Below are 27,152 nucleotides of genomic sequence, written 5' to 3' on the forward strand. Positions count from 1 at the left end.
CTAAGTCTGACAAGGGGCTAAAAACTAGGTATTGCTTGGCCTTACTCTCTGCTGGGACTCCCTGTGGTTGCATATTTGGATCTTATTTAACTCATGCAGCAGGCTCTGTACAAAATGCTATATTGGCTTCCATTTTTTTCCAGGAGTTCCAGGTGTGATGTAGAAATAGTGATGGAAATGGTAGCCTTAATTCAGGAATATCCTACCTACAAGAATATGTTCTATCTCACAGTCATATCACCACTAATGTTTGTTTTCTGGCCCAACAAGAGACTAGAGGTTCCCTGGCCACACCTGAAAAGAGGACTGAGTCCCACTCCATGCCTTGAGAAAAAAAGGCATAAATTAGTGTCCTCAGTAAATTATCAGACATGGCGGAATGTGGGTGATCACCCCTGGGGTTTAAAGACAGCCTGGAAAATGCAACTAAATATTACAATCAGGAAAAGCCAAGGCTAGGAACAAATTAGTTCAGGAACGTGGCAGCCAGAACTGTAGCAAGAGCACTATGTAGGAAGCCGGGGAAGCAAAGAGACCATTAAAACAAATAGCAGGGCAAATCCCTTAAAGGGAAGCAACTCCATGTCACAGGGAAAGACTTTAGAAAAATGGCAATAGCTTGACAGAGAGTAGGACTAAGGAATCTGGAAGCAACAGACAGTGATGAGCTTCAACCAAGAAGTAAATTTGGAAGTCAAGCATTTCTGGGATTGCCTTACATACCTGGTAGGTGGGGCAAAACATCACTCAGGCTCAGAGGGCAATCATTATTGGCGTGCCAGTTGCCATGACTTACCCTGGTCTGTCTGGTGGCCGAATTGCTGGATTGCCTGAGGGCATACACAGGGGAGCACACAGGCACTGCAGCTCAAGTAGATGGAAGTACCTCAGGCTCTGAGGACATTTTGGAGTGGGGGTGAATTTACATAACCTCACGCTCTGAATTTTGTTCTTGTACCCACTGTGTAATTACTTCACGCAGCAATTTAGATTTGGGTGTTGGATGCTTTTGGTCCTATTTTAAGTTGCCTGGTTCCCATCATGGTTCAATTTGGGATCTTTGGTATTTAGGTTCATCTGTGAGCTAATACCTCTCTTGAAAGCATGCAATGCCCATCTCTTAGGTGCTAGTTATTGATCAGATAAGTCAAAATTGGATGTGATTCTTATCAGGGTCAAGATTTCACCTTTATTTTTCTGATAGCTTTGGCTTAATTTATAACCCAGTTATTCATGAATATTTCTGCCAAACCCATTGACACTCTAAGATCAATAAGATCTAATAAACTGAGTATTCCACAGCAGATGGGTGTGGGTAGACTTTTTAATGGGAAATTAGCATGTTCAATTAATCAATTCAATATTAGCATGGTTTTTTACTCTTATTTTTGCTGTAGAACGCCAAAAGTTTATCTGAGCCTTTGAGTTGCTTATATATTCACATAGATAAAAAGTGTCATATAGACCTCCCTGCTACCCATGTATCTCCTGTCAGCTACTCAAAGAAGAGTCCTACAACCCATCTTTGGGCCTTTAAAGAGCCTTTTGCATTAGAATCCTACAGCTCAAGGGAAGCAAGCAGAATAAGTCATGTATATAATCCATGGGGTTGTATAAATTCAGTGCTCACCCATTAGAAGTGTCCCACAGTGAGGCCAAGGTATAGCATGTGGTCTTTGACTTCAACATGAAATTTTACAGTGCTAACCAGAGCCATTGTAGGTTTTTTTAGCATACAAGAGAACTACTTCTGCATCAATTACTACCTCCACATAATACTCCCATCGTGATGTTAACAGTGAGAGTGCCCTGTTTGGTTTCAACGCCAGCTAGGTGCAGCCCATAAGTCCAGGCAGATGGCCAAATAGATTTCAGTTATGAAATGTTCAGGAGTTCCCAGTGTTGAATATCCCTCTTATTCTTGCTAATACATCCATGGCAGTAGTTTACATTCCTTCAGTTCACAGGAAAAAAAAAGTCTCACAGAAAACATTTCTTTCAGGGGTTTTCTTCTCTGTTACCTGCCAAGTGCTTTTCTCATCCTGTTAATGACAATCCAGTGTTACTTTTCTTTAATGATAACTATCTTTCGCTGAAGTGCCGTGTCAGTACAAAGTAAAGACAACACCTACAAGTCACTTCATTCTTGCTCTGAGTATCCAAGTATTCTGTTCTTCTGCCCACCTGTAGAAGATTAATGTTTTCTCTGTGCATTTTTCAACTTACAGTTTCTTCAGATCTTTCAGTCTTTGGACTTACCAGTTTGCAATAAGGGTTTACATAAAGATTCTGAGTCTGGTCTCAAGCTGAACACTAATATCTGTAAAACACTTCATGTGTGCTATGTCAATGTTGCTTCAATTATAGCATTTTTTTTGGCATCTGGAGATTTTCAATAAGTGGTTTTTTTCCTCCCCAAAACTGTAAGAGGGGAAGATAAAATAGCTATGAGAAAACAGACTATATAACTAGTCAGAAACAAATGCTGCGGATGCTACTCAGAGGAGAGAACGTTCCACGTTGTGGCTGCTTTTTTTCTTTCCCATCTTGGTGGGAAAGGGGGAGGGAGGTGGGACATGCTGCTTCTCATGGGAGCAGAATGCCACTGATTGGCAGCATCATCAATGCTACTCTGTGCATCAGGGGCTCCAGCCTCCTCTGGAGTTTGAGTAAAAGGAAAAACAAAAAGGATGTGAATTCTAGTACTGTTCTCCTGTAGTCACAATTTAAAGGTATACTGGTAAGACCATATATTAATTCAATTAGAAAAACACCACAAATTAACATAATAATGAGGCATTAGGAATATAATACTGAAAAATTGCTAATTTACTGCTTAATATCAAGATGTGCTTATGTTTTCCTGAGTAGATATAGCTTGGCTGAAATGTATATATTTCCAGGCTAATATTTAATGGCTTTGTTTCTCTTGCTTTCCAGTTTACCACTGGTCAGTGTGCATAGTACTGTTACACTTTCATGCTTGCCCAAAAGGAAAGCTATAGGTCATGTTCTTCTCTGGTCTAAATTTTTGATTATCACCTAGGTTGAAATTGATTTGTCACCCTAAAGAATAATTTTTAATTTGTTTGACTAAATCAGAAATGGCATTCTATTATATTTTTACCATATTCTCATGGAGATCTATCAGCCAGCATGGCTTAAGTTAGAATAGAATCCTTTTTAGTTTTTAAGAAGGAAGGCAGAAACCACCAGAAAATTTAAAATTTATTATTTCATAGAGATTCTAGGTATATTACTAAATCAATAGCCCTGAAAATTAAATACAGAATTACCAGTTATGTATAATTGCTCATACTGCCTAACAGATGGGCTGGGAAATGGACAAACATGAAGGAAGGTGCTCAGTATCTTCAGCAATTTACAGTCTAAAGCCAATGTGCTAAAGAATGAAACGTAAGCACAGCTGATTAAATTGCTATGGGATATGAGCATCCTGTGACAAATCCAACAGCTATCCAGTCTTCTGTAACCTAGACGGGTGCTAAAGAATCTGCAATTAATATTAAGCTGACCAGATGTAATTAAAAGCATAACTGTTCTTATGTATCTGCAGATAATACAGGAGCATTACTAGGAAGTTGAAACTGTCTGTTCATAGTTATGTTTACCAGTCACTTCTTCCTCCTGTATATTACACAGGGTCTATAATATAGACCCTGTGAAAACCATCAGCCTCTGTGCAGCCGTCAGCTCTGTCCTCTTTCCAGATGAATCTAAACCTTGCACCGTCCCATGAAAATTTATCCAAAGAGGAGATGTTGAAACAGCCTGATGAAACAAACCAGTTATTGTGAGTCCCAGGGAGGAAAAGCATGAAGTGGTAGAGCTGTTCGTCAGCATTTGCTTTTCCCAGGATAACCAGTTGCGATTACAGAGAATAAGGATGTAATATTTAAAACAAACACTGAGAGTGACTGTGAGAATGTGGGTCAGTAAATTTCTGCCATTAATAAACAATAATTAGAGAGTTATCTATCAGCTCTTCCACAAAAAGATAGATGAAAGAGAATGAGTAAGCTAAGCTAAGCCTTTATAAACATGCCCTTCCCAATAAGTTATCAAGGAAACTACTATGGATTCAGGAAAAAAAAGGCAAACAGAAAGAGTAAGAATAATCAATATGAGATGAAACAAGGAATGGACTTCCTTAAACTTCTCTAATAAGATTAGTCTTATTTAAAAGACTTCCTTCTGTAGGGGCCAGAGTACCCACCTGCAGGTCAGAGCAGCTGTCAGGAAGCTGATTGCTTGGGCCCTGGGGTGGGACACCACAGAAGGACAAACAGTGTCTTAGGATTATTGCTATTTATTACTGCCTTTTCACTGTTACTGTGTACTTCTCCTTACCCATCTGGGCACAAGTGTTGCTGTCAAAAGAGACCGGGAGCAGATCAAAGACAACTGCTGACCTCTGCGCTGTGGTAAAGGGCCAAGGTGGTGTTCCTCTTTGACCCTACCAGTTAAGGATATGGGCTCCAAAGGAGGATGTTTTATGCAGACCAAAGCCAGTGTAGCTTTGGTCAGACAAAGCTGACCAAACAGACAGGGAGAGCCTCTGACTTCTATGTCCATGGATTATCTTCTGGGAGTGAGGACTGGTGGGAAGTGATGGCACCAGCATAAGAAAGAAAGGCGAGAGCATCTTTCCCAATAGTCTTGCTGTTGAGAAAGGTTTCTAAGCAGGTTGATCAAAGTATGCAGATCAGAGCCTAAAAAGAAGTGGGAAAACAGCTTGAATTTAAGATGCTAAGGGAAGCAAGGAAGGTACATAGCAAAGACCTGAACTTCAGGAGAGTGGACTTCAGCTTAGTCAGGGAATAGGTCTGCAGGAATAACTCAGGAGCCAAGAAAGAAAACAAAAGATTGGTCTGCAAATCAAATCAGATCAAATCAAATCAAATCAAATCAAATCAAATCAAATCAAATCTCCTTGAAGCATTGAATCAAATCTCCATTGTGACTGCACAAGAAGCTGGGCAGATATGGCAGGAAGCCAGATTGGCTGAAGAGGGAAGTCCTAGCTGAGCTCAGACATAGAAAGGAGGCTATCAGGAAGTCTGGCAGCATCACCCAGGAATTCAAGAGTTGAATTAGGAAAGCTGGGGTCAAAACCACCAAGGAACATAGAGGACAACAAGAAGAGCTTCTACAGATAAGCAGCCCTGAAAGAAAGGTGAAGAAAAGTGTAAGCTCACTGCTAAATAATGCAGGCAAGACGGAAAGGATGTAGTGACAAATTGCATAAAAAAGACTGGAATACTTAGTGCCTTCTCTGCCTTGTTTTTTACTGCCAAGGTCAGGTCTCTGAGCATAGTAGTAAATTGTGGGAACTGATGCACCCATCCTACAGGAAGATCAAATTAGGAAGAATTTAAATATTTCTGGACATAGGACCAGAAAAGATGCATCCACAGAAGTTGAGACAGCTGATGTATTTGTGAGGCTCGTCTTTGTCACCTTTGAAAGGCTGTGACAACTGGGGGAACTCCCCAGTTGCTGGTTAAAGACAAATACCACATCAATATTTTTAAAAAATCAATAAGGAAGGTCTACAGCATGGTCAGCTCCTAGGAAAAGTCCTCCACATTTCAGACACATGAAGGACAGAAGGATGGCTGGAATCAGCCAGCAGAGATTTATCAAAGTTAAATCATCCTTGACCAACCTGATTGCCTTCTATGATAAAACAGCTGGGTCTGTGGATGAAAGGAGAGTAACAGATGTAGCTTATCTGAAGCAAGACTTTCAACACTGTCTTTTGTAGTATACTGGTAGCTAAACTGAGGAGATGTGGACTGGATGAGTAGACTGCAAGGGTAGTGAAAAACTGGCTGGACTGTTGGGATCAGAGAGTAGTGGTTAATAATTCAATGTGTATTGGATTTTCATGCCAAGGTTTTGGTAGCAGGGGAGCTACAGTGTTTTTCTATGGGAAGGTGCTGTAAACTTCCCCCATGTCCTACAGAGCCAACACCAGCCAGCTCCAAGATGGATCCACCACTCACCAAGATCAAGCCCATCAGCTATGGTGGAAGCACCTCAGGGATAACAGATTTAAGAAGGGGAAAAAACCACTGCAGAAACAGTAGCAGAGGAGTGAGAAATGTGAGAGCAATAGCCCTGCAGACACCAAGGTCAGTGGAGAAGGAGGGTAGGAGGTGCTCCAGGTGCCAGAGCACAGATTCCCCTGTGGCCCCTGGTGCAGACCATGGTGAGGCAGCCCATGGAGGTCCATGGTAAAACAGATATCCCCACCTGCAGCCTGTGGAGGAGCCTACGCCAGAGCAGGTGGGTGCCCAAAGGAGATTGCAGCCCTGTGGTAAGCTTACGCTGGAGCAGGCTCCTGACAAGGCGTGTGGTCCCATGGAGAGGAGTCCATGCTGGAGTGGGTTTTTGACAGGACCTGTGGTCCCATGGAGAGGAGTCCATGCTGGAGTGGGTTTCTAACAGGACCTGTGGTGAGGAGTCAATGCTGGAGCACGACTGCTGGCAGGACTAGTTACCCTATAGCATACCCATGTTGGAGCAACTTGTTCCTGAAGGACTGCACCCCATGGAAGGGACCCACTCAGGAGCAGTTCATGGTAAGTAGTGAGTGATCTTTCCCCGACCTTATGTTGACCCATGAGCCTTTCATTACGTTCTCTCTCCCCTGTCCAGCTGAGGAGGGGAGTGATACGAGCAGCTTTGGTGGGAACTTGGCATCCAGCCACAGTCAACACGTCACAAAGCCATGTAATATGTTTATCATTGACCTGGACAAGCTGGAACATACACTTGTTGGGGTTTTGGGTGATACAAACTGGGTGGGGTGAAGTGACTGATATGTTGGAGGGCTGAGCTGTTATTCACAGGGATCTCAGCAAACAAGAGGATGGAAGAATCGTGGAGTTCAAGAGAGGCAAATGCAAACTCCTGTGTAAGCAGTGAAAATCAGGCATACACTGGGCTATATTAGACATGGTGTGGCCAGCAGCTCAAGGGAGGTGATTTCCAACAACCCTTCCCCCCCTCAGCACTGATGAGGCCACTAGTAATTATACTTCTTATGGAATAAGATAGACGTTAGGATTTTTACTTTTTTCCACTATCAACTTGAACACCCATTCTCCTATTTTATGTGCATGGCATTCTTACTTTTTTCCCTGAGAAATCAGTGATTTAATAGCTAACTCATATAACAAATGTTGTACAAATACAGCCAAGAGGAAAAGAAAACCAGAAAAACTTGCATCCAATATTGATTTTATATTCACTAAAAAGTCTTTGTAAATTTAAATCTCCATAACACACTTTATTAGTGGAGAAACAAAGATATATCAGAGCTTCAGAACTGGAGTTATTGACACTTTAGTACTACAGAATTATCAAAGTGAATTTGGAATCACTGAGAAAAATTCTTTCCCTGGGTAAAACTACTGAAGATCATCCAGTCATACCAAAAAAACCCTTTTCTGCAATAGAGAAATCTTGTGTTTTATTACAAATCAGTACTATTTCTTTCAGAAATCTAAGAACAAAACTGTGGTCTGTGTCAGATGTAGTAAGACACATACGTTTACTGAGAATAGAAAATTACTTTTCTGAAGCTTTGATGACTTGGATGGGCAGGGAATCTGGGCTGGTGTCTCTGTGTCACACTTGGCACTGTGTTTATCCATGAACCCATATGATACTTAGTAGTTTATTGCAAGAGTAAGTCAGTTTTCATAATTTGACCAACACACCAGGTTGTAACAAGTCTAACTCAGATGCTTGGAATTACTCAGTGTAACACAGAAAAGGAATGAAGTCCTTATAGAAACGATTTTAATATAGAGCTGTACAGCAAGAAGTCTTCTTACCAAGGTATAAAAGATTACTCGTCAACAAACAGCAGTTAATTCTGGTTTCAGTTCTGGGAGTTCCCGACTGCTGGGTGACACATGGGTGCTTAGTGTCTCCTTGTACTAAGGGCTGGACTGCCTGTGGCTCAGCGGCTGATATTTCAACGGTATAAACAAGGTAGGTTACTGGTGAAATCTCTTCTTGCCTAAAAGTAAACAACCTAAAGGCTGTTCCAACTGTCAAACAGCACAGGATTATTGTACTATCTTCCTTCTACTTTTGTGTTACTTTCTGGCTGTGCTGTGATTCAGCACTAAGTTAGTGCTGATCCTTGATCATAAGTGGCTAAATTTATGTATCATAGATGGAGCCAAACCTGTCCCATCCTGAGACAGTACTGACAAAGCCATTAACCTTTTTGTCAGTATTCCCAACAGAAAAAACCAGAAGCATCAGGAATCATCATCCTACCACCTTTTGAATGCCCTTCTTTGATAAGTGAGAATAGTTGACAGAATAAGTCAGAATGAAGAGGGGTAAAAATCTAGCTAAGTGAACAACTGGCTGTTGGCATTGCCATTACATTTTAAAAAAGAAAGCTTATGATCTGATCTACATGCATGAGAAATCTCCATATGTACATACTGTGAAATTTTAAAAAGTAGTATTTCCCTTCCTCCTCACTAAGACCAAGAGGTCTTCATGAATCTAAAACAAAGTAGCAAAACCAAGAAATTTTGTTCAAGGTAAATAATAAGCAGCAGACCTAGAACTAGGATTTCCTAATGTCCAGTCCCTTGGTTTGGCAATAAAAGATTTTTTTGGTAGTCTGAAATATGACTTTGGAATTTTAAGTTAGGACTAAAATAGGAAATGGGGGTTGGAACTAGATGTTCTTCAAGGTCCCTTTCCAATGCAAACCATTCTGTGATTCTATGAAATCAGCAAAGTAAAAAAGAGTTAACAACTGTGAGTGAAAACTAGGACAGTTGTCAGCACACCTGTTATTTAGACAAGAAGGAGTTTAAAACCAGTGTAGAATATTTCCAAATATATTCCCTGTTACAGAAAACAAATATTAGTAGGTGGGGAGAGCATGAAAGGAGAACTACATCCAGAGAAGAGTGATTCTTTTTGCTCCCACAAACTTTAATTTATAAGCTGTATCTGGAAAACATTAAGTGCCATATCATAATATTTCCAGGAAGTTCTCAGATTAATGAATCAGCTTCTCATGTAATTAATCAAATTAACTATTCACTGGGAGTAGGCAACAATGAACTATTTAGCTAGATATAAATAGCAGCTTTATGAGTTTCATTTGACTCTTACTGTTGCATGTTAAAAGGTGTACATTAATGATTCTCACAATGTGGTTTTGTTTACACACTCAAAAGACAATAGGTAGAAAATCAAAGTACGTTTTGCTTTCCACTGAAAACTGTTAGGGAAGTGAAGGGAAAAAACCAATGGTGATTGCTGATCAGTTGCTAATAAAACAACACTAGAACAGGTTAAGTTTCACATATCTGTGTGTTTTGCCAATGATTTAATGGAGTTGCTTTACAGAGAGAGGAGCCAGGACTGAATAACTGGAATCTTTTGTCCACCTGTCAAGGCTATTTGCTATACATACACGTATGTATAACTTACATAAGTATATACATTATATACATACAAAGTATCCTTACTTTGTGGTATGTGTAGGTGACACAAAATACCAATTCTATGAAAGCACCATTAAATTCATTCCATGTGATCAAAACAATGAATATCAGTTATTCCAGTTCTAGCAAAATACAGAAGGAAATAATATTTCATGTTTTATTTCAGGTAACTTTTCAGCAATCAAATGCTAGCATGGTTTGCCTTTACCAGTATGTTCTAACTTTGTAGTTACTCCTGCTTGGAGAAAGGGTGTTGGCCTAGATGTCAGGAAAGAACTCCAGAGGTCCCTTCCAAAGTAAATTATACACTGATTCTGCTTACAAATCTTCATCTGCACTACCATTACACAAAAACATAACTGCCCACAAATATGTAAACCATCTGTTCAATTTCTCTTATTTTTATTAGAATTAATGCATCTTTAATTATAATCTTGTTTGTTACAAGCATCTTCACATTCCATATGTACTCAATAACAGGTATTTTGATTCAGTTGCCATTAGGCAATGACTCACTGTGTGGTGTCTGATGATGACGTTTAAAATGAGGGAATACTGCTTGAGGATCTTTGGAATTGGAAATATGTTTGTTGAGCTCTTCTTCCAATTTACACAGGCCCATTGTGCCAAGTGATGGTGCAACTTAAAGCATTAGATAGCAATGTGGAAAACAATATGTCAAAGAAGTTAATTCCCTTTTAATTGTATTTATTTAGACATTACATCTTAGCAATTATTTCTAATGATTAGATTCAGATTCTTTATTTGTAGTCATAATAACAGCAAAGCTGGCGTTCACTTCAGGTTTAGTTTATTTGTTCAGTAGTCAATTATATCTCATGTGTTTATCTACAACCAATTTTGTCTCAGTAACAGAGCCTCATTCACCTATAGAACTATTGTCTTTAAAATCGCACATGGACAATGTATTTTGCTGTATCTGTGTCTGGTAACTACACCAGTAGGGCGTTTAAACAGGAAGATCATTTAAATAGCAAGTTATCTCACCTTATAACTTAACTGTTTTATTCTCTACCTGGCTTCTTGTATCTAGATCCAGCAAAAGACTTGGGTGCTTGATGGAGCTCAGTTTTCAGCCTATGAAGTGGAATCCGTACGCCTGAGTCAGGTGCTTCTGTTCCTTATACTATACACGAGACAAAAATGCAAAAGTAAATGTTTAATCTGTTTGGTAGTTGCCATCAGTAATCAACAGAATGCTGATTACACAGTCTAGCTGGCCAATATCGTGCTTCAAGAACTGTAGCAGTGGGGGTTAAGTAGGACCTCAGGAGGTGAGCACAGGCAGCATCAAGGAGTCACATCCTAACAGTATCATTGATAATAACCTGCAGACTCCTGCCTGCCTGTGAGAAAAAAATCACCTGGCGTTACCTTTAGTGATGCTGCTACAATGATCAATCAAACCCTTCAGCCTACAAACCCTACCAAAACCACCCTTTTCTGTAGGAGAAATCTGAGGAGCTCATAGGAGGAAAGGGCAAAGACTAAACCTGTGGTTCTCCTTGATTTCCTGTAGGAATATCCATATGTGCAAAGCTTTCTGAAAGTTGGCAAATCTTGTAACCAGGAAAAATATTTGTAAACATCTTGTTATTTTTTTGTCTGTTCAGTCAGGGTTTTCTGTTTGTTTGTTTGTTTTTCCAGTGGTGCTGGCATCTCACAGCAGCTCCTCTGGTCAGTGCATCCTCCTGAGACTGGTTTCAGCAGATCTGTAACAGCATTAAGGGGATTCCTTGCAGAAACAGAGAAGCCTTTAGTAATGTGCAGTGCTTCCAGGTTGGATGTCTCTGTAATTTTGGGATCAGTTCTGTGCAGGTCTCCTGCCATTTCAGGTCTGCAAAACAGTCATTTCCACACCATGCACACTAGTTAAAACTTGTGAATGCACACACAGTACTTCTGGAGGAACCTCTCCCCTGCCACCATCATACCCAACACACGCAAGGTGAGTGTAGTTGCCCATATTCAGGAGTGTAAGGGAACTAGTTCCTTCAGAGCATAAAGCCTTTGCAATACCACATGTGCTCTCTGCCTTCTTTCCCTATCCTTTGGCCATACCAAATACTAATTTGGTTTCTTCAGGTTTACAGCCGTTTACCTGCTTTTTAAATTAATGTGTCACAAAAACCTTTGGAGACAAGGCAAGGAAAGCTACCTTGTGTATGTCCCAAATCACAAAAGTGCCACAGCTTAACTTTTTGCTTATAGAGCACTAGCAAGATTGTTTACGGCTCATGTTTGGAATATTATGTTTTATCAAAAAGAGGTCATCGTAACAATCTTATTTAAACTGGAAAAAAAAATTTAATGAGCCTTTCAGACCTTTCTAATCCTTCAGATGACTGAAAAAATACTAGAGTTCTGCATACCGTTGGATCGGCAACATACAAACTTATTAAATGCCTGTCTTTAGGTAAACCCCACCAAATGTCCGTAACAACTGCAGTTAGTTCCCGAATTCCCGAAGACTCCTTCAGCAGCCGTGGCCACTGCATGACATCTGGTGGCGACAAAGCAACATGGCCAGAGCGTGGCACTACTGAAACTGCAGCGTGAGCACTCGCTGAAACCACACCGTATCAGCTCTCCTCCAAAAGCGCCAGAACTCCCGCTGTGAGATGTTTGCTGCAGTTGTACATCTTGCCACGGAACAACCCAGCTTTGCCAACTGCTAGTGTGTAGCACAATAGGATACATATTTTCCTTGGAGCTATGATGTTCCCCGCCACGAGCGTTGTTCTTCCCCGGCACTCCTACAGTTGTAGGACATCGAGATGGGGATTTGCAGAGCGACAGAATTGCGGGAGATGTTCTTTGAAATGCAGAGGTGGCGTTCACTGCGAACTTGCGCCTACTGAGCTGATAAAAACCAGAATGTTTGCAGCATGATGCTTTGGTATGTGAGAGAGGTCACTGGTGGCAACAGGTTCATCCTCCTGTGAACATAGTATAAAATCACAGAATTATAGACTATGAAGGGCTGGAAGGGATCTTAAATATGATATAGTCACAATCTGCCCTGCCATGGGCAAGGACACCTCCCAGTGGACCAGGTTGCTCAAGACCTTATCCAACCTGGCTTTGAACACTGCCAGGCTGGGGCATCCCTGAGCAACCTATTCTAGTGCCTCACTACCCTTACAATAGAACTTCTTACAATAAGGAACTTCTTCCTAATACCTTACCTAAATTTCCCATCTTTCCGTTTGTATTCCTCCTTGTCCTGTCATTACAGCTCCTGACGCAGAGTGCCTTTCCGGCTTCCTAGTAGGCCCCTTCAGATACTGGAAGGTTGCCATGAGGTCTCCACACAACCTTTTCTTCTCCAGACTGAACATCCCCAACTTTCTCAGCCTGCCTTTGTAGGGGAGGTGCTCCAGAGTCCTCTTAGCTTTGTGGCCTCCTCTGGACTTGCTCCATCTATCACGGTGGGTAAGATCTACTACAGAAAAAGTAATAGAATATTCCTAGTTGCAAGGGACCCATCGAGTCCAACTCCTGGCCCTGCACAGACACTCTATAAAGTCACACGATGTGCCTGAAAGCATTGTCCAAACGCTTCTTGAACTCTGTGAGGCTTGGTGCTATGACTGCTTCCTTGGGGACGTAAGAAAAAGAACAATCGGGTAAGAGAAAACAGAGAGACTAAGTGCTCAAAATCCTCAAACCCGCGGTCTATGGGCTCAGCGACCCCGCCGATGCCTCAGGAGCGGGCCCATGGCCGGGTCCAGCACAGCTGCAGCCCAGCGACTCTCCGCCTCCCGCGCTGCCGCCGCAGCAGCACCAACAGCGCTCCAGGAGCGGCTCGGGACTGACTCCGGGAGCAGCAGCGACACCGACTCCCGGCTCCAGCGCTTCTCCCCAGGCCGGCCGAGGCCCCGCCCCGCCGCTTCCGGCGCCGGCGGGGGCGGGCGCGCGCACCGGGCGGAAGGCGGGCGGCGCGTGCGCGGGGGCGTGGCCGCGGCGGGGGCGTGGCCGCCGCTCGGTTCCTGCCCCGCGCGCGGGCGGGCGGGTGTCGCCGGTCGCGACAGAGGTAACGGCCCGGCCGCGCGGCCCCCGCCCCGCCGGCGCCCGGGACAGCGCGCCTGGCGCTGCCGCCGCGGCGCTCCGCGGCCCGGCCCCGTGGGGCGGGAGTGCCGCTGATTCACCTCGGGCGGCTGCCGGCAGTGAAGGAGGGAGGGAGGCGGGCAGACAGACAGACTGATAGACTCCACGGGGCCTGGCCGGGCCCTGGACACCCCCGGGTCTCAGCGCGGCACTGGGCGATGCTGGGGCCCGTCCTGCGGCCTCGGTAACCCTCCGGGCCGGTCCCCGCCCCCGCGAGCCCCGCTCATTTCGGTGTTCCCGCCCTCCCGTCTGCCGACGTGGGCTCTGCCCCTGGCACAGAGGCCTCGGGGTGCCGGCGCTGCCGGCTGACTGCGGGGTGGTAACGGGAAAGGACCTTTTGGCTCTGCGGGTGGGGCGTGGTGCCCCCTTAGGAAATGCTCATTTATATTTCAGTCCTTATCCACCATGTGTTTGTAGTTGAGAACTTAATTCATCCCGTTCTTTGTATCAAGTGATGCATTTAGTGCCCCGGTGACAGCGTTGGTCAGCCTGCAGGAACGTAGCTATGGAAGAACCTTTAACAAGATGTATTTTATCTGCAGTCGTGCTGACTTGTTTTTTTTTTGGGGGGGGGTGGGGGTAATGGGTTACAGTTGTAGCTGAAGAAACAAACTGATCTACATGTACTTCACTGTCCATTGGAAGAATGACAGATGACAAAGATGTACTTCGAGATGTGTGGTTTGGGAGAATACCGACCTGTTTCACTCTGTATCAGGATGAGATAACTGAAAGGGAAGCCGAACCCTACTATGTGAGTATGACAAAGGTAGTCACAAATAGCCCAGTGCCATGGTTATGTTTGTTGCCTTCATTCTCATCACGTGTACAACTGCATGTCATGAAAAAACCCAGCTTTTTTTCTTACTGTTCCTGGTAGCTTCTGAAAGTAAACATATAATCATGCTGTGTGATTTTGTCTTTCTTCACAGCAGATTGAAAACTTCAGATTTGTTCCACTAGTGAGAGAAATTTATCACAGATGATTAAGATCGGTGAAAAAATTCTGAGAAAGTCAGTGAGTGACTAGGTAAAGGAGGAGGCTGTATGTGAGTTTGTATGTTCTTGGATAATGAACAATCGAAGGGAGAGAACTTCTATGTTAGTGCAGAAATAACTTAGTCAGAGACTTATGAAATATTAAACATTACCTGTGTAACACAAACTCATAATGAACACTGGCTCCATGGATGACTTCTGCTCATTTTCTTTTCTTTAAATGCTAGCAGCCATGAGAGATCTAGCTCAGAAGTGAGAAAAGCTACTCAGAGCACTGCCTGAACAGGATTGCTAGCTGGTGATAAAAAAAAAAGATGATGGATGTATTTGAGTTGTAACATGGAAGTGCCTTCTATAATTGTGTATTTATTTATAGTGTTCTCATCAGTTTTCATTCTTTCAGCACCTAATAGACATGTAATTGAGAAAAAAAGTGATATGCAAATTTGAAACGTAACAAGTATGTGGGAGGGAAATCTTGACCTTTTAATTTTTATGGGATTCTGAAATTCTTACGTTTTATCATATCCCATTCCACAAGAGATAGAACTTTTTTTTTCTGTGTTCAATAGCATCTTTGTGTCATCAGTTTCTGATTTGCATGTGTTGTTTTGAAACATGATAAACTATTAGTGCTTTTTGTTCAGCAATAATAGTACTCATCTTTGTATATTTTAGTTCCATCACTGGTAAAAGATAAGCACTTTACTTCATATTTGACCTGTTGCCAAATACATCTAAACTACCTAGAAGTCTCAGACTTTAAATTATACATATGAGTTAAAATATGTTTGCATACTTTGTGTAAGAGCTACACAAAAGTATGAGTTAAAGTTTAGGGGCATGCAGCCTTGATCTGTTTTACATGGGCATGGAAACCATGAAACCACGTTATCTTCGTGGTATGGCCAGCTTTCTAAGTCAAGGAGATGGTTTTAAGGTTGTAGGATTTCTTTTATTTACTCCTTGTAAAGTGTGCTCAAAAATTCTCAATGCTTAATTCTTTCTTTCTGTGAAATCTGGTTACTTACAGATTACAGTTCTAAAATTTTAGCTTCTTCATTTTTCAGTTCATGTTGGAGCTGATAATACAGCTTTGCGTCTTTGGAGGGACCAAGGATTTATAGTAGTATGAGGCAGAATAGCAATCAAGGTTTTAAATCATGGTATAGTTCTGATAGTCTCAGAGTGTCTGCATTAATGTCTTTGTTCAGATCTGGAGTGCATTTAAAATAAGTCTTCATTCTTTCCACTTCCTGTGCCCAGGCTGGCATCACAGAGCAGTCTGATAGCCCATGGGCCGTATCATTTTCACGTGAAGCTGAAGCAGCAGATGGGCTTCAGTTGCTAATGGACATTTGGTGTATGGGAGCAAACTTGAGCTAAATCAAAGTAAAAGATCATCAAACTCCCTAAAATTATGGGTTAAGTATAAAAGTATATGTAGTCAATATTCCAGCCTTTGACATCAGCTCTTCGGCTTTACTTGTCTCTCTCTTAGTTGTTAGTATAGATACATGCTCTGTATTCCAGACTGCCTTTTGTAAATGGAAAGACTACGTGGGAAGGAAATACTGCCATCATTAAGCTGAGAGAGGATAAAGGATTCTGCTCTGAGGAACTTGCTTTATGAACATGAAGGATGACATGGACTTGGAGGGTGAGGGGTTAGAAAAACAACCCAGAGTCTGTGGGATGGGTTTTGGTTTGTTGTGAGTGGTGTGACAGGAGAGCCATGTCTGTCAGATGGGTTAGTGCAGCACAGGAGTGATGCATGTGTGTGTCACCTTCTGGCACTGCACGGGGATAGGACAAGTAATTGAAAATTAACTTGTCTATCTTTTGGAAAGAGTAGTGACGTAAAGACTGGGCAGCTCTGGTAAAACACTGTCCTGGGTCTTGCTACAGTCAAGTCAGGTAGGTTTCTGCAGTTACACGAGAAATGGATACATAATTTTCTTTGGAGTGTTTCAAACAGATACTTTTGTTTTGAGTGACAAAGTATTTAGGAACAGTTAGGTGGAACTACTTTTGTTGCTGATTTATCTTAAAATTGCTGTGCATTGTATTTTAAAATTATATACTGTTTGCCTCTTGGTGCAAGCAACACTTAGAAAGAAAAGAAGGAAAGAAATATACAGGAAGCAGAGACTCGTTGGCTGAGACTTGTCAGGCATATAAAGAACAAAACCACAGCAGGGTACAGTCTTAGAATGATGCTCTGCCCAAGGGACTGGTCTTTAGCAGGACCACTCTTTAGCTTGCTCGATGTCAAAAGTATTATTTTGTTAAGATGTCTGTAGGAGTGAACAACGTGAAGCCATTCCACATTAGGATGCTTTGTTTCAGCTTCCTCAATACTTTAGCGATCAGACCAGTCCAGTTCCAGTTAAATCTGTAATTTTTCTGTTTTAGGGCTTTCCATGTAAAAATACTGTATTTTCTGCAGCAAACCCTGCGGAGATACCTGGAGAGGTACTCTGTTTACACGAAGTTATATTGCAAGTATTTACTTAGGCATTCAGAGTTCTTTGTATTTCATTTAACCTCCTGATGAATAAGAAAACATTCGTGGTTATTGTGATGAAATACTGTAGCAATATACAGTGTGCAAAAGGAAGGTGTTGCAGTTTGTGTAATTTTTGGGGATGGCATTTAGGGATGCCTGCGAGGATCTATTCTGCTTGGTGATGTATTTGGAGATTGAATTTTCTTAATTTAATGAAGAGAACTCATGATCTTATTCGTTATCTTTCAGTGGGTGGGGAAGCGATATTAAAAGGGGTAACAAAGTGAAAATGTATTTAAACTGCTGATTTTAAAGATCTCACTTAACAGATTTAGTATACTTGTAAATCTCTAAGATAATTAAAGCTAGAAAAGTGGTAGAATTGGATCCTTTCTCCCATTGAAGGGGAAAACTATAGCGAGGTAAAAGAAGTGGGGAGACCAAACAAAGAACTCAGTAGGTTCTACAAGTGCTTAGCATCTCTGAAAAACAGGTAGTCCCTCTTAACCCGATTAACTTGGATTTTGTACAGTTTTTGTTGAGGCCTTTTGGGAGTGCTGGCCGTGTTCTGTTAAATTCAGTTAAATGCCATTGGCTATTGTCTGTGGTCTCTGTGTTGAAGTAGAAACTGGGTTGTTCTTTCACAATACAAACTGAAGTAGAATATTTTACAAAGGAAGCTATGCAGTTTAAAGGATTATGCGGAACACTGTTGCAATAAATAATGCTTTAATATATTTATCAATTCCAGCATGACTGTGCTACATGCAACATGCTGAAAATTGGCTTTTGTATGAGTCCTAGTAAGTCTTATCAGAGTACACCAGCATTAATTTAACTGTACATATCATGCAGAAATAACATGAAATTATTACCAAAAAAATATAGGTTTGATTGGTATAGCCTGGACTGTATTGTCTCAAGAACAATCAGTGAAGATAGGTGGAATGAGATAAATAAAGGATAAGCTTATGTTGTCATTCAAGTCATTAAAGTACCAAACAATTTTCACTTGAGTGTGTACATAACTTTATCAAATTTATTGAGCTTGTTTGCCTTTTGAAAATTAAGGCTGTGTTTTGACTACATTGCTCCTATGAAACAAGGTAGAAACGATGTGATGGTGGTAATAAAAGCAGCAGTTGGAAAAAGAAAACCATATGGTACATGAAAAAAGGAGTGTTAACTGACATGATGGCTGTGATAGTGGTGACACTTGGCCTTATGTAATTTTATATAATTATAAAATTTAGCTGTGTCACAGATGTAACCTAATGCGGCATTATCAAAAAGATGAATCTGTTCTTCCAGGAATTTGATGTACTCTCCATACTTCTCTATGGATTGGGTATTTATGAACTGTAGTATCATGGCCAAAATATTACCTGATTTATATATCAAACTGTGGTCTAATTATTGGAGAAATTATGGAAAAATGTTGCAGCAGAGATCAAGTTTTCTGTCACGCAAAATATATCCTTACGTGGTTTGGGATGTCTGTACCACAGACATTCACTTAGGGCCTGGCATTATTCATATACTATAAAGAAAATACTTTAAGAAACAACACTGGTTATGAGGAACACTGGAAAACAAGTGTTTCTCTAAACATGCAAAATATAATTTATATATACCTTAGGCCCATCTATTTTATTAATAATTATGAAGCAGAACTTTACAGGATGAATACTATTAATTTAAAATGTCTGCTCTAAAGCAAATTGGTATTTTACAGGGAGGTTAATCTTTATTCATTGAGACACAGAAAAGCATTGTTTGTTAATGCTTATGGATTGATTTATTTCTAGTAAATGTGCCACACAGTCATCAGTCAATGCACTGATTGCTACAGAGTGCTTAACCACTCCTACTAGGCATGAGACTTCAAAAAAAATGATGGTGGGGAAGATATTGTAAATAAAAATAGCACAATGTTCTGATTTGGATACTATACACTTGATAAAAGAAGACAGTATATGACAAAGCTGTAAGAAGGTGTCTTGTTTCAACTAATAAAATATCTACAGTTTTCTTTCTGATTTTAGTTGCTGGGTGAAGGTTAAGTCGTGGAAGAATAGTAGTCTTGACTAATAGGTTGAATTGGCAAACCCAGTGCAAAGAAAATGGAACTTGCCAGCTATTGGAAGTACAAAACACTTGGAAACCAAGCCCTTAAGCATCTAGTTTTCATTTTTTTTTTTCCTTGTGTAGGAATTTCCATTTTGAAATAATAGCTGATACACAGTTGCTCATTCTTTTCAATAAGAAGTTAGAATCTCTTCTGACGTGTTCATATGAAAAAGGTTTAAAACTTCATTATTTAAATACAGAAAAGCAGAAATTGAGCTCCAGTGTTCTCCCTCCCATCCCACTGAAAGAATCAAGAACTTATTTTTTTACTTTTTTTTGTGTTAATGTATTAAATACTGCTATTCTGCATCTTCTGAGTACACCATTTTATAGCCTTTCATTGACCATTAATAAGTAAACTGTCTAAAAGACTTCTTACCTTAAAAAGGGGAAAAAGAGAATGCTAACTGAATTTTGGTTGTGAAAATGCATACTTGTTACAGGTCTTTACTACTTCATTGTATTTTATTTACACTTAAAGTTTCTGTAATTTTTTTCAGTTGCTTTTGCCAAGGATAAGCTACTTGACACTGGTGACAGACAAAGTGAAGAAACACTTTCAGAAAGTTATGAGACAAGAGGAAGTTAGTGAAATATGGTTTGAATATGAAGGTACACCACTGAAATGGTGAGTTTATTGAACTTTGTACTTTATGCGGTTTATCATGTAGAGAGTTCCCAGGTTCAGCACAGTGCCAGTAGTTTTCCTAAAGTAATCACTCCCTTGGGTTTCAAAGATGGCAGAAGAGGAGGAGGGTAAGAAATGCATGTTTTTGGGGAAAAACAAAAGAAGGTTTAATGTTGAATATATTTTTTTATTATTCTGCTTGAATTTTTAGTGTATGTGTAAGACAGGGGTGTTGTGCTGCACTTACTGGGTTTGTTCTAGTTGTTAACCATAATTCAGAATGCCTGTGGTTCTGGCTTTACCGTTGCTTGCAGTAGAATTGCCAAAGAAATCTTTAACATATTCCACCTTCCTGAAAGATGTCTAATAACACGGATAGGAAGCAATATTTCTGGAGTCTGAATGCAAATAGCTTATATGATTGAAGGTAATAAAAAATGAGTAGCCTTTTCTTTTCACCGGTATAATATGTGCTTGCACTGTAAAAATCTAATATTGATCTGCAAGTTTTTGTTGTATTCAATTAATTCAACTTTACTGAGCTAATTGCTGTTGATTCTGCTTTTATTCTGTTCTATAGTCTATTAAAATTATCTTCTTTTGGGGTTTTGGTTTGGTTTTTTTGTGAGAGGTTAGGGATTTGGACTGACATTGTTTCATTTAATTAATTTTCATAAATACTGTTCATCAGGTTTTCTACTTCTGCTGTTAAAGAGTTTTAAAGAAAATACTTTGAGAGCTGCAGTGTTTGCTAGTTCTGTACAGATAGCATTAGCCCTCCAGAATTTAGTATTTTGAATGATGAAGAGATTTTTATCTCTTTTTATTTCATGTATCATCATAGGAAAGAAAACTAGTGGTTTTTTTATCTTACTGAACCTGGATTGTCTTGGGATTAGCAAGCATCACATCATGGAGTCCTTGTAGACTTGGTGATGCAGTAGATCTCTTCTAGTCTTTTGTTTCTTTGAGACCAACCTAGTGTAAACCTTGAAAATATGTAAATAGAAACCCATAAAAACTAGCTCTTTAAACTGTTATTATAACTGACTGGCAAAACCAACTTTAGACATCTATTTAAATTATGTGGAATTTAGCAAGAAATGGTTTCTTACATGCCATAGTAACATTGAGTCATGGATACTACCTAAATAAACAGCGAAGTACCATGTTTATCCCAGTGTGTTCATAATCCCAGGTAAATATTGGGAGGAAACTTGTTTTCAGTGAAGTTGTAAAAAGAAGGGAAAGAGAGGCTTTGTACCTGAACCATAAATAGATCCATATTTTCTGTAAGTTTTCAAATACCATGATGTTTAAACCAGAATAAAAAAATCCAAACTATAGAATATAGGTATAGAGTAAAAATATAACTTGTAATTCTAAAATTAAGTGAAGAGTTATTAAAGTCATTGAACACAGAAATGAAAATATATAGTGTAATGATGATCTGCTAATTAAGGCTCTCATCTTTCAGAAAAACAAAGCATAATCTGCCAGGAACAGCTCCACTGATTTTGGTGGAACTGCTTTTCTAAGGAAAGTGCTATTTGTAAACCAGTATTTTAGGAGAATGGTAGTCCCGTAAAGAGCCAAAGCTGCTTCTGGGGAAGACCCAAACACCAGGGCTGACAATTAGATGGAGCTAGTAGTTGGTGGAGAAAGAATAGTGAGCATTAATGTTTAATCTTTTTAGCTATGACTTGTGCATTCAGAATCAAATAGAACTCGTTAATAATATTGTTTATTCTAATTATTTACTTTGCTCTGTGAGGTCTTATTGCTTACTGTCTGTGCAGTTTCACACCTGGTTGGGGTGAAGTCTATGTCTGTTCAGATGCAGCTCTTCCATTTTTCAGTGAGATTTTGGAGGAAGTCTGAAACATAGTTTCAACTTCAGGCTTTGCGGTGGTGGGTCAAGTTCCTAAAAGAGAGTGAAGCTCTCAGGGCCTGGAGTTACAGGGGCCTGGGTTCTTTCTCCTGCTGAGAGTGTTGGGACAAGGAAAAATGGTTTCTTTGCCTGCAGGAGGTGTGTGCTGGGGGGGGAGGGTCTGTGTCACCAAGGTAAGGAATTTCAGGAAGAGGTTATCAGACTATGCAGCATTAGAGACTACAGAAGGAAATGGATCAAGCCTCAGGCCATCCTGCAGCAACAGGAGACTAAACCTACAACCACACTGAAGGAGATGCAGGAAAAGACTGTGATCACTGGATTAGAAAACAGTCTCCTAAGATTTGGAAGAGCTGGAAGCTTATGACTTCTCGCAATAGGACTGTTCCTTCTATGCTTGCATTTCTGTGAGTACAGCATGGGTTCGGTGCTCTGACTGCAGGTGAAGGACTGAAAGTGTTGTCCAGTGATCCATCTGATGTGGCTGAGCCTGAACTCTGTAGGGGCACCAGGAGGAACTGAAAAATTAGGTGAAAAGTCCATATTCTGCTTCCTGTCCTTTCTCCAGTATTTTTAACTCTGCCATTTCATGGTCACTGCAGCTAAAGCTGCCACTGATTATCACATCCAGAACTCTTTTGTCTTAATAATAAGTAGCAGATTCAGCTTTGGGTTATGTCTGGTTCATCCAGTGTCTGTATCAAGAAATCTTGACTACTAGTGCCCCACTGTGTTGCTTTTCCAGCAGATGTCAGAGATTAACAGGAACCAGAATCTGTGATGTAGACATTACTGAGTTGTTTAAAGAAGACTTTTTTATTTTCTCACCTGGATTGCATGATCTGTTGCCCTTACTAGTCCCTCCTCTGTTCCTGAACCACAAGAACTTAACCAACCTGTTGTCTGTCCCATTATGATGTCCCATACATCTAAGCTGCTCCCTCACATGGAAGACAACCCTCTGTCCTCATTTGCCCTGCCTGCCTTTACTAAGCAGCTTATGTCCTTCCACAGCAGTATTCCAGTTGTGCAAGCTGTCTCACTGTACCTCAGGTAGACCAACACTCTCAAAGTAATATCATAGCATGTGCAATGCTAGTTTTTCCTGCTTGTTTCCCAAGCTGTGTGCACTTATGTAGATACTTGTGGTGGGCTCTCTTCTACCTTCTTTTATCTTCTTTTGACATCTCCCTTGTAGCTGTTACCTTTCACCACTTGCTATCCACCCATGTCCATTAATTTCTATTTATCTGTTGGTTGTTATTCACACTCCTGTTGTTGATAGTCTAAAGCTCTCACCAGGCTGGGCAACCTGAAGGCATAGATACTTTTGTCTAACTTAGGTGGATTCCATCTCTCCCTAGTAGTCCATTATCCCCAAAGAGTGTCCCATGTCTGTAAAGGCCAAGTCCTTGTTGTTGCACCAGCTGCACAACCAACTCCTGACCTGGAGACACCTCTCTGAACCGGTCTCCTCTAATGGTAAAATTGTGGAGATGCCGCCTTGCCGCTAGAACTTGTACAGTTTACTTTTGATACACTCAGGGGTTCCCTTGAAGCAATGAAAATTTGTGCCCATGTGGGTGAGCAACAAGGACTAATAATCCGAGCAGAGGACAAACTTTGCCGGTCTGCAACTTTTTAACAAGCAGCAAACCTCTGCAGGTTATCAAGTGGAGTTGGCAGATGGGGCTCTTTCCCTCGTACTACGGAGTCTCCTAGTGCTATGACTGCTTCCTCTGGCTGTGGATGTGCTGTTCAGACAGCTCTGATGCTTCCTCAGAACTTCCAGCCTCTTGTCTGCCACTGAAGCTGCCAGTGGTTGGAGAAGGCCTGCCCTCTCTTGGCCAGAGGTTAAGGAAACTTTTCTTTCTGACCATCCAGGAGCTGCTCTGGCAGTCATACACTCAGACCACCTGAGCTGGGACCGAGGCCCCTTCACAGCAGGCAGCTTCAGGGAGCTGATGGGTGCCTCGCTTGACTCCCTACACACCCCACATAGTCAGGCAAGGTTTCCTTACCCACTCAGCCCTCGGTTTCCCATAGCAGAGCCTCAGGCATCAGGATCCTTAAAAGACCTTAATCATGGTGCAACAACAGAATAACAGCTTGAGCTGGTGCCCCTGAGCAAGGACCCCAAAGCAAAGAACCCCTGGGCTTTTATACGCTCACAGTCTGTGTGTGCGATAGTGTGGGGATTCTCCTCTGGGTCATTGGCTCCTGCCGTGTCTCTGGTGTCCGGTCACCTGGCAGGGCCACAGGTCCCCATGTCCTTTCCTGTGCAAAGGGTCGGCACCAGTTCCCGTCCTCTTGTCTGGGGCTTCCATCACCCAGAGCTCAACCTGCAGCTCCCTCTGCAGCTGCACACTGAGCTACTGGCACTGAATGGATTCCTCAACACCAGAGTTCACACAACTCTGGTCTTCCCCATCCTGTGAGTCCCCACTGACCACTCCAATGACTGCTGACTCTTTCTCTCCAGGTTCTCATCTCTGAGATCTTGGTGAAGATGCCATCAATCTCCATATCCTCCCTGATGCTGTGCAGCTCTCTGACCTCCCACAGCTCCTTAACTTGGTGACAGCTCCTCACTAATGTGCACCTCCTCTAGGCAAGGACATTCCCTCTGCTTGCCTCAACCCTCAGGAGAGGTCCCAAGCTCTGCTGGCACCTTGAGACCTGGAGAGCTGCAGCCTTTCTCAGGAGCCCTCCCTGAGTGATGCCACTCTGTGCTGGAGTAGTTTTTTCTGCAGATGCTAGGGGATGACACCTGCAGCTTGTTTCCATCCTGTCTGAGCACTTGCACATGACTTTCAGTGGAGTTTTTGTCCCTTTTGTGTGGGTTGTGTTCTAGACCTGGTAGTTGTATAGGTGCCTCTCTAGTACCAACTGGATGGATGCTTGACCCTTTCTGTTCATAAATTAGCAGAAAACAAAAGGTCAAAGCACCATTTATTTGATCAGGCATGTATCACCTCTGCAAAGCACAGGGATTTTACTGAAGAAATTTGATTACACTTTGTAATCTAAACTGATTAGAAAATACAGATGTAGGCCAAGACCTGATGCAGGAGTTTTTGTGTGGGTTTTTTGTTTTGGTTTTCTTTTTCTTAGTTATCTGTTTTGTTGTATAAATTGAAAGTAATGGAAGTCATTGTTCGTGTTCGAAATTTGTGTTTATCTAATTATCAAATCTGATTTTTATTGCTTAACTCACCTGGAAAACCACTCTTTCATGGAACTCTTGCTGAATCCCTGTTAAGTATTTAGGACATGATTGACAGTAGTAAAAAGTCTTCGTGGTAAAAACTTGAGCATTAGCAGTGAATCAGGATAAATCTGGATATGCATTCTCTTTATTCTTTATTCTCAGGTAAGCTCAGGAATTGTAGTAATTTTTTGGGTTTTATTTTGCTGTTGTGGTGAATTTGTCTTAGCTTTGGGGTGGCTCACCCACAGAGGGTGCTAAAGCACTGTTGTGTGAGAGTTTACCGCTCTGGAAAATAGCTTGGCACAGGTGCTGTTAAAGCAACACTCTCGGTTAGTGCTCTTGGAACTTTCAAAACTTTTGTACGTGCTTGGCTCTGTGACCTGTGATCAGTCCCATTTAATTCAGTGAAACTACTGAGTTTACAGTTCAGCATGTGTTTCTCTCTTAGTAGGATGAAAAGCTAGTAAGGCTCTTCATGTTAGTTTTTGAAAGATAAAGAGACTGGGTCTTGATATGCTGAATGTAAAAAAAAAATATTTTATCAAAAATCTTGACAGTGTCTGTTGGTGAGAAAACTGAAGGAAGAGCTTTTTTTATAGTGCCTGTGGAGGTTTTGTGTGTGTGATATATGTTCCATATACTGCTAGGGGCTGTATACTGTAATGAATTTAAGAGACCAAGCTATGAGACAGAAGTGGATATTTGCCAGAAGAAAGCTTTTTATTTTGTGTGTAACTCCTTAACTCCTTTAATCTAGAATACCATTGAATTACAAAACTCCAATTAATTTTTTCCTCCCCTTTCATTCTTTTTAATTTGATAGTAAAGATATGGAGTCGATATTGATCTATCCTCTCTCAGCCCTTTTACAGATATGTGATTTTTTCACTTTTCCACTTATTCTCTACATTGACATATCAGGCATGTGGGAGAGGGAAGGGATGTTAAGGGTCAGTGTGGTATAAATGCAGGACACTCAAGCTTCTGAAAGCATGTGTGCTTTTCTGTCAGACCAGCTATTCCTGGTCTGATGCTTTTTAACTAAAAGTACTGTTTTGGGAGGTTCCACAAAGCAGCTGTAGGCCACTTAAAGCTGTTGCAAAAGTAGCAGTGTTTTGTGGGCACAGCTTGGAGACCACTGGTTTAGATACTGAACATGTAAATTCCAGACTTGATTCTGCCTGTCGGTCATCTAAACTTGCCTGTGTAACTTTTCTAAGTAAGCAATAAAGAATGCCAATTGTGGGAGTCAAACAGCTATTTTGTGTGTGTGTGTGTGTGTGTGTGTGTGTGTGTGTAAATGCTGGTATGTTAACTGTGATATGTAGAATTAAATGCACAGCTTCTATATTAAATTAATATCTTGTCATTTTTAGGCATTACCCAATTGGTTTACTGTTTGATCTCCATGCATCAAATACAGCCCTTCCTTGGAGCATCACAGTGCATTTCAAGGTAAAACTGACACAGACCCTTTTTTAAGAACAAGTGAGCATAAGATTGCATGACATCTTGGAGCTAGGTAAAGGTTTTATAGCTATTTTATAAAACAAGTGAATGGTATGATTTGAAAGGGAGAATATTCATTGTTCAGGAAGCATATAAAGGTTTCTGTAAATCTGCAGCTATTTTCTGTGAGATTGTCCATCCATGAGATTAATGAGATTCCTTAGAAAATTATTGTATTATAATCTCAAAATCCAAGATTATTTTTCAAGATAAGTTATGAGACTTATGATATAAGAGAAGAACTTTCTATAATGTTCTTAATTCAATTGGTTTGAGTCAGATGAGCATGGATATGAGATGCTGTAGAAGTCCTTGAAGACAGGAATGCTGCTGTACTTAATGTTGGTCCCTTTTAGAGAACTGAGTGAAATGAGTTTGGTCTTGTGACAGCTTAGTCACAGGAGAAGCATTATTTTGATTATGCATTGTAAAACCATTAGGTATGACTTAATAGCACTACTGATCTTTGCTCAGAAGGGTACTTGAGCAGGGTTAGCTTTGGTGCAGGATTCTTGCGTGCCCTGAAATGCATTGAGACTGTAATTCCACGTATGTTTTGAAGTCAAAAGCACAACTACAAATCATGATATTTAGCTTTGAAATGTTAATTTCTCCATTATAAAAGA

General features: G+C 41.0%; 1 protein-coding gene and 1 long non-coding RNA gene across 7 annotated transcripts in view; one reads left to right on the top strand and one right to left on the bottom strand.

Moving 5' to 3' along the window:
- Positions 1-9,892: 9,892 nt before the first annotated feature.
- Positions 9,893-12,819, bottom strand: LOC109144616. The gene is made up of 2 exons (XR_002045495.3): positions 12,728-12,819; positions 9,893-12,478 (listed from the first exon to the last, which is right to left on the bottom strand). It is a non-coding gene; the product is annotated as an uncharacterized LOC109144616 (long non-coding RNA).
- A 674-nt stretch (positions 12,820-13,493) lies between these two features.
- Positions 13,494-27,152, top strand: part of ATG5 (autophagy related 5) — a 78,418-nt gene continuing 64,759 nt past the window's right edge. The window contains exons 1-4 of one of the 6 annotated variants that reach the window (XM_039569593.1): positions 13,494-13,575; positions 14,243-14,403; positions 19,788-19,915; positions 26,394-26,472. In XM_039569593.1, coding sequence (XP_039425527.1) covers positions 14,296-14,403; positions 19,788-19,915; positions 26,394-26,472 — 315 coding nt within the window. In that variant the 5' untranslated portion in view covers positions 13,494-13,575; positions 14,243-14,295. Of the gene's footprint in view, positions 13,576-13,678; positions 13,834-14,242; positions 14,404-16,181; positions 16,309-19,787; positions 19,916-24,288; positions 24,418-26,393; positions 26,473-27,152 lie in introns of those variants that run through there. The other 5 variants (XM_039569594.1, XM_039569595.1, XM_039569596.1 and 2 more) reach the window with 5 other exon arrangements.

This window comes from Corvus cornix, chromosome 3 (assembly GCF_000738735.6).
Source record: "Corvus cornix cornix isolate S_Up_H32 chromosome 3, ASM73873v5, whole genome shotgun sequence".
In the NCBI taxonomy this organism is placed as follows: Eukaryota; Metazoa; Chordata; class Aves; order Passeriformes; family Corvidae; genus Corvus; species Corvus cornix.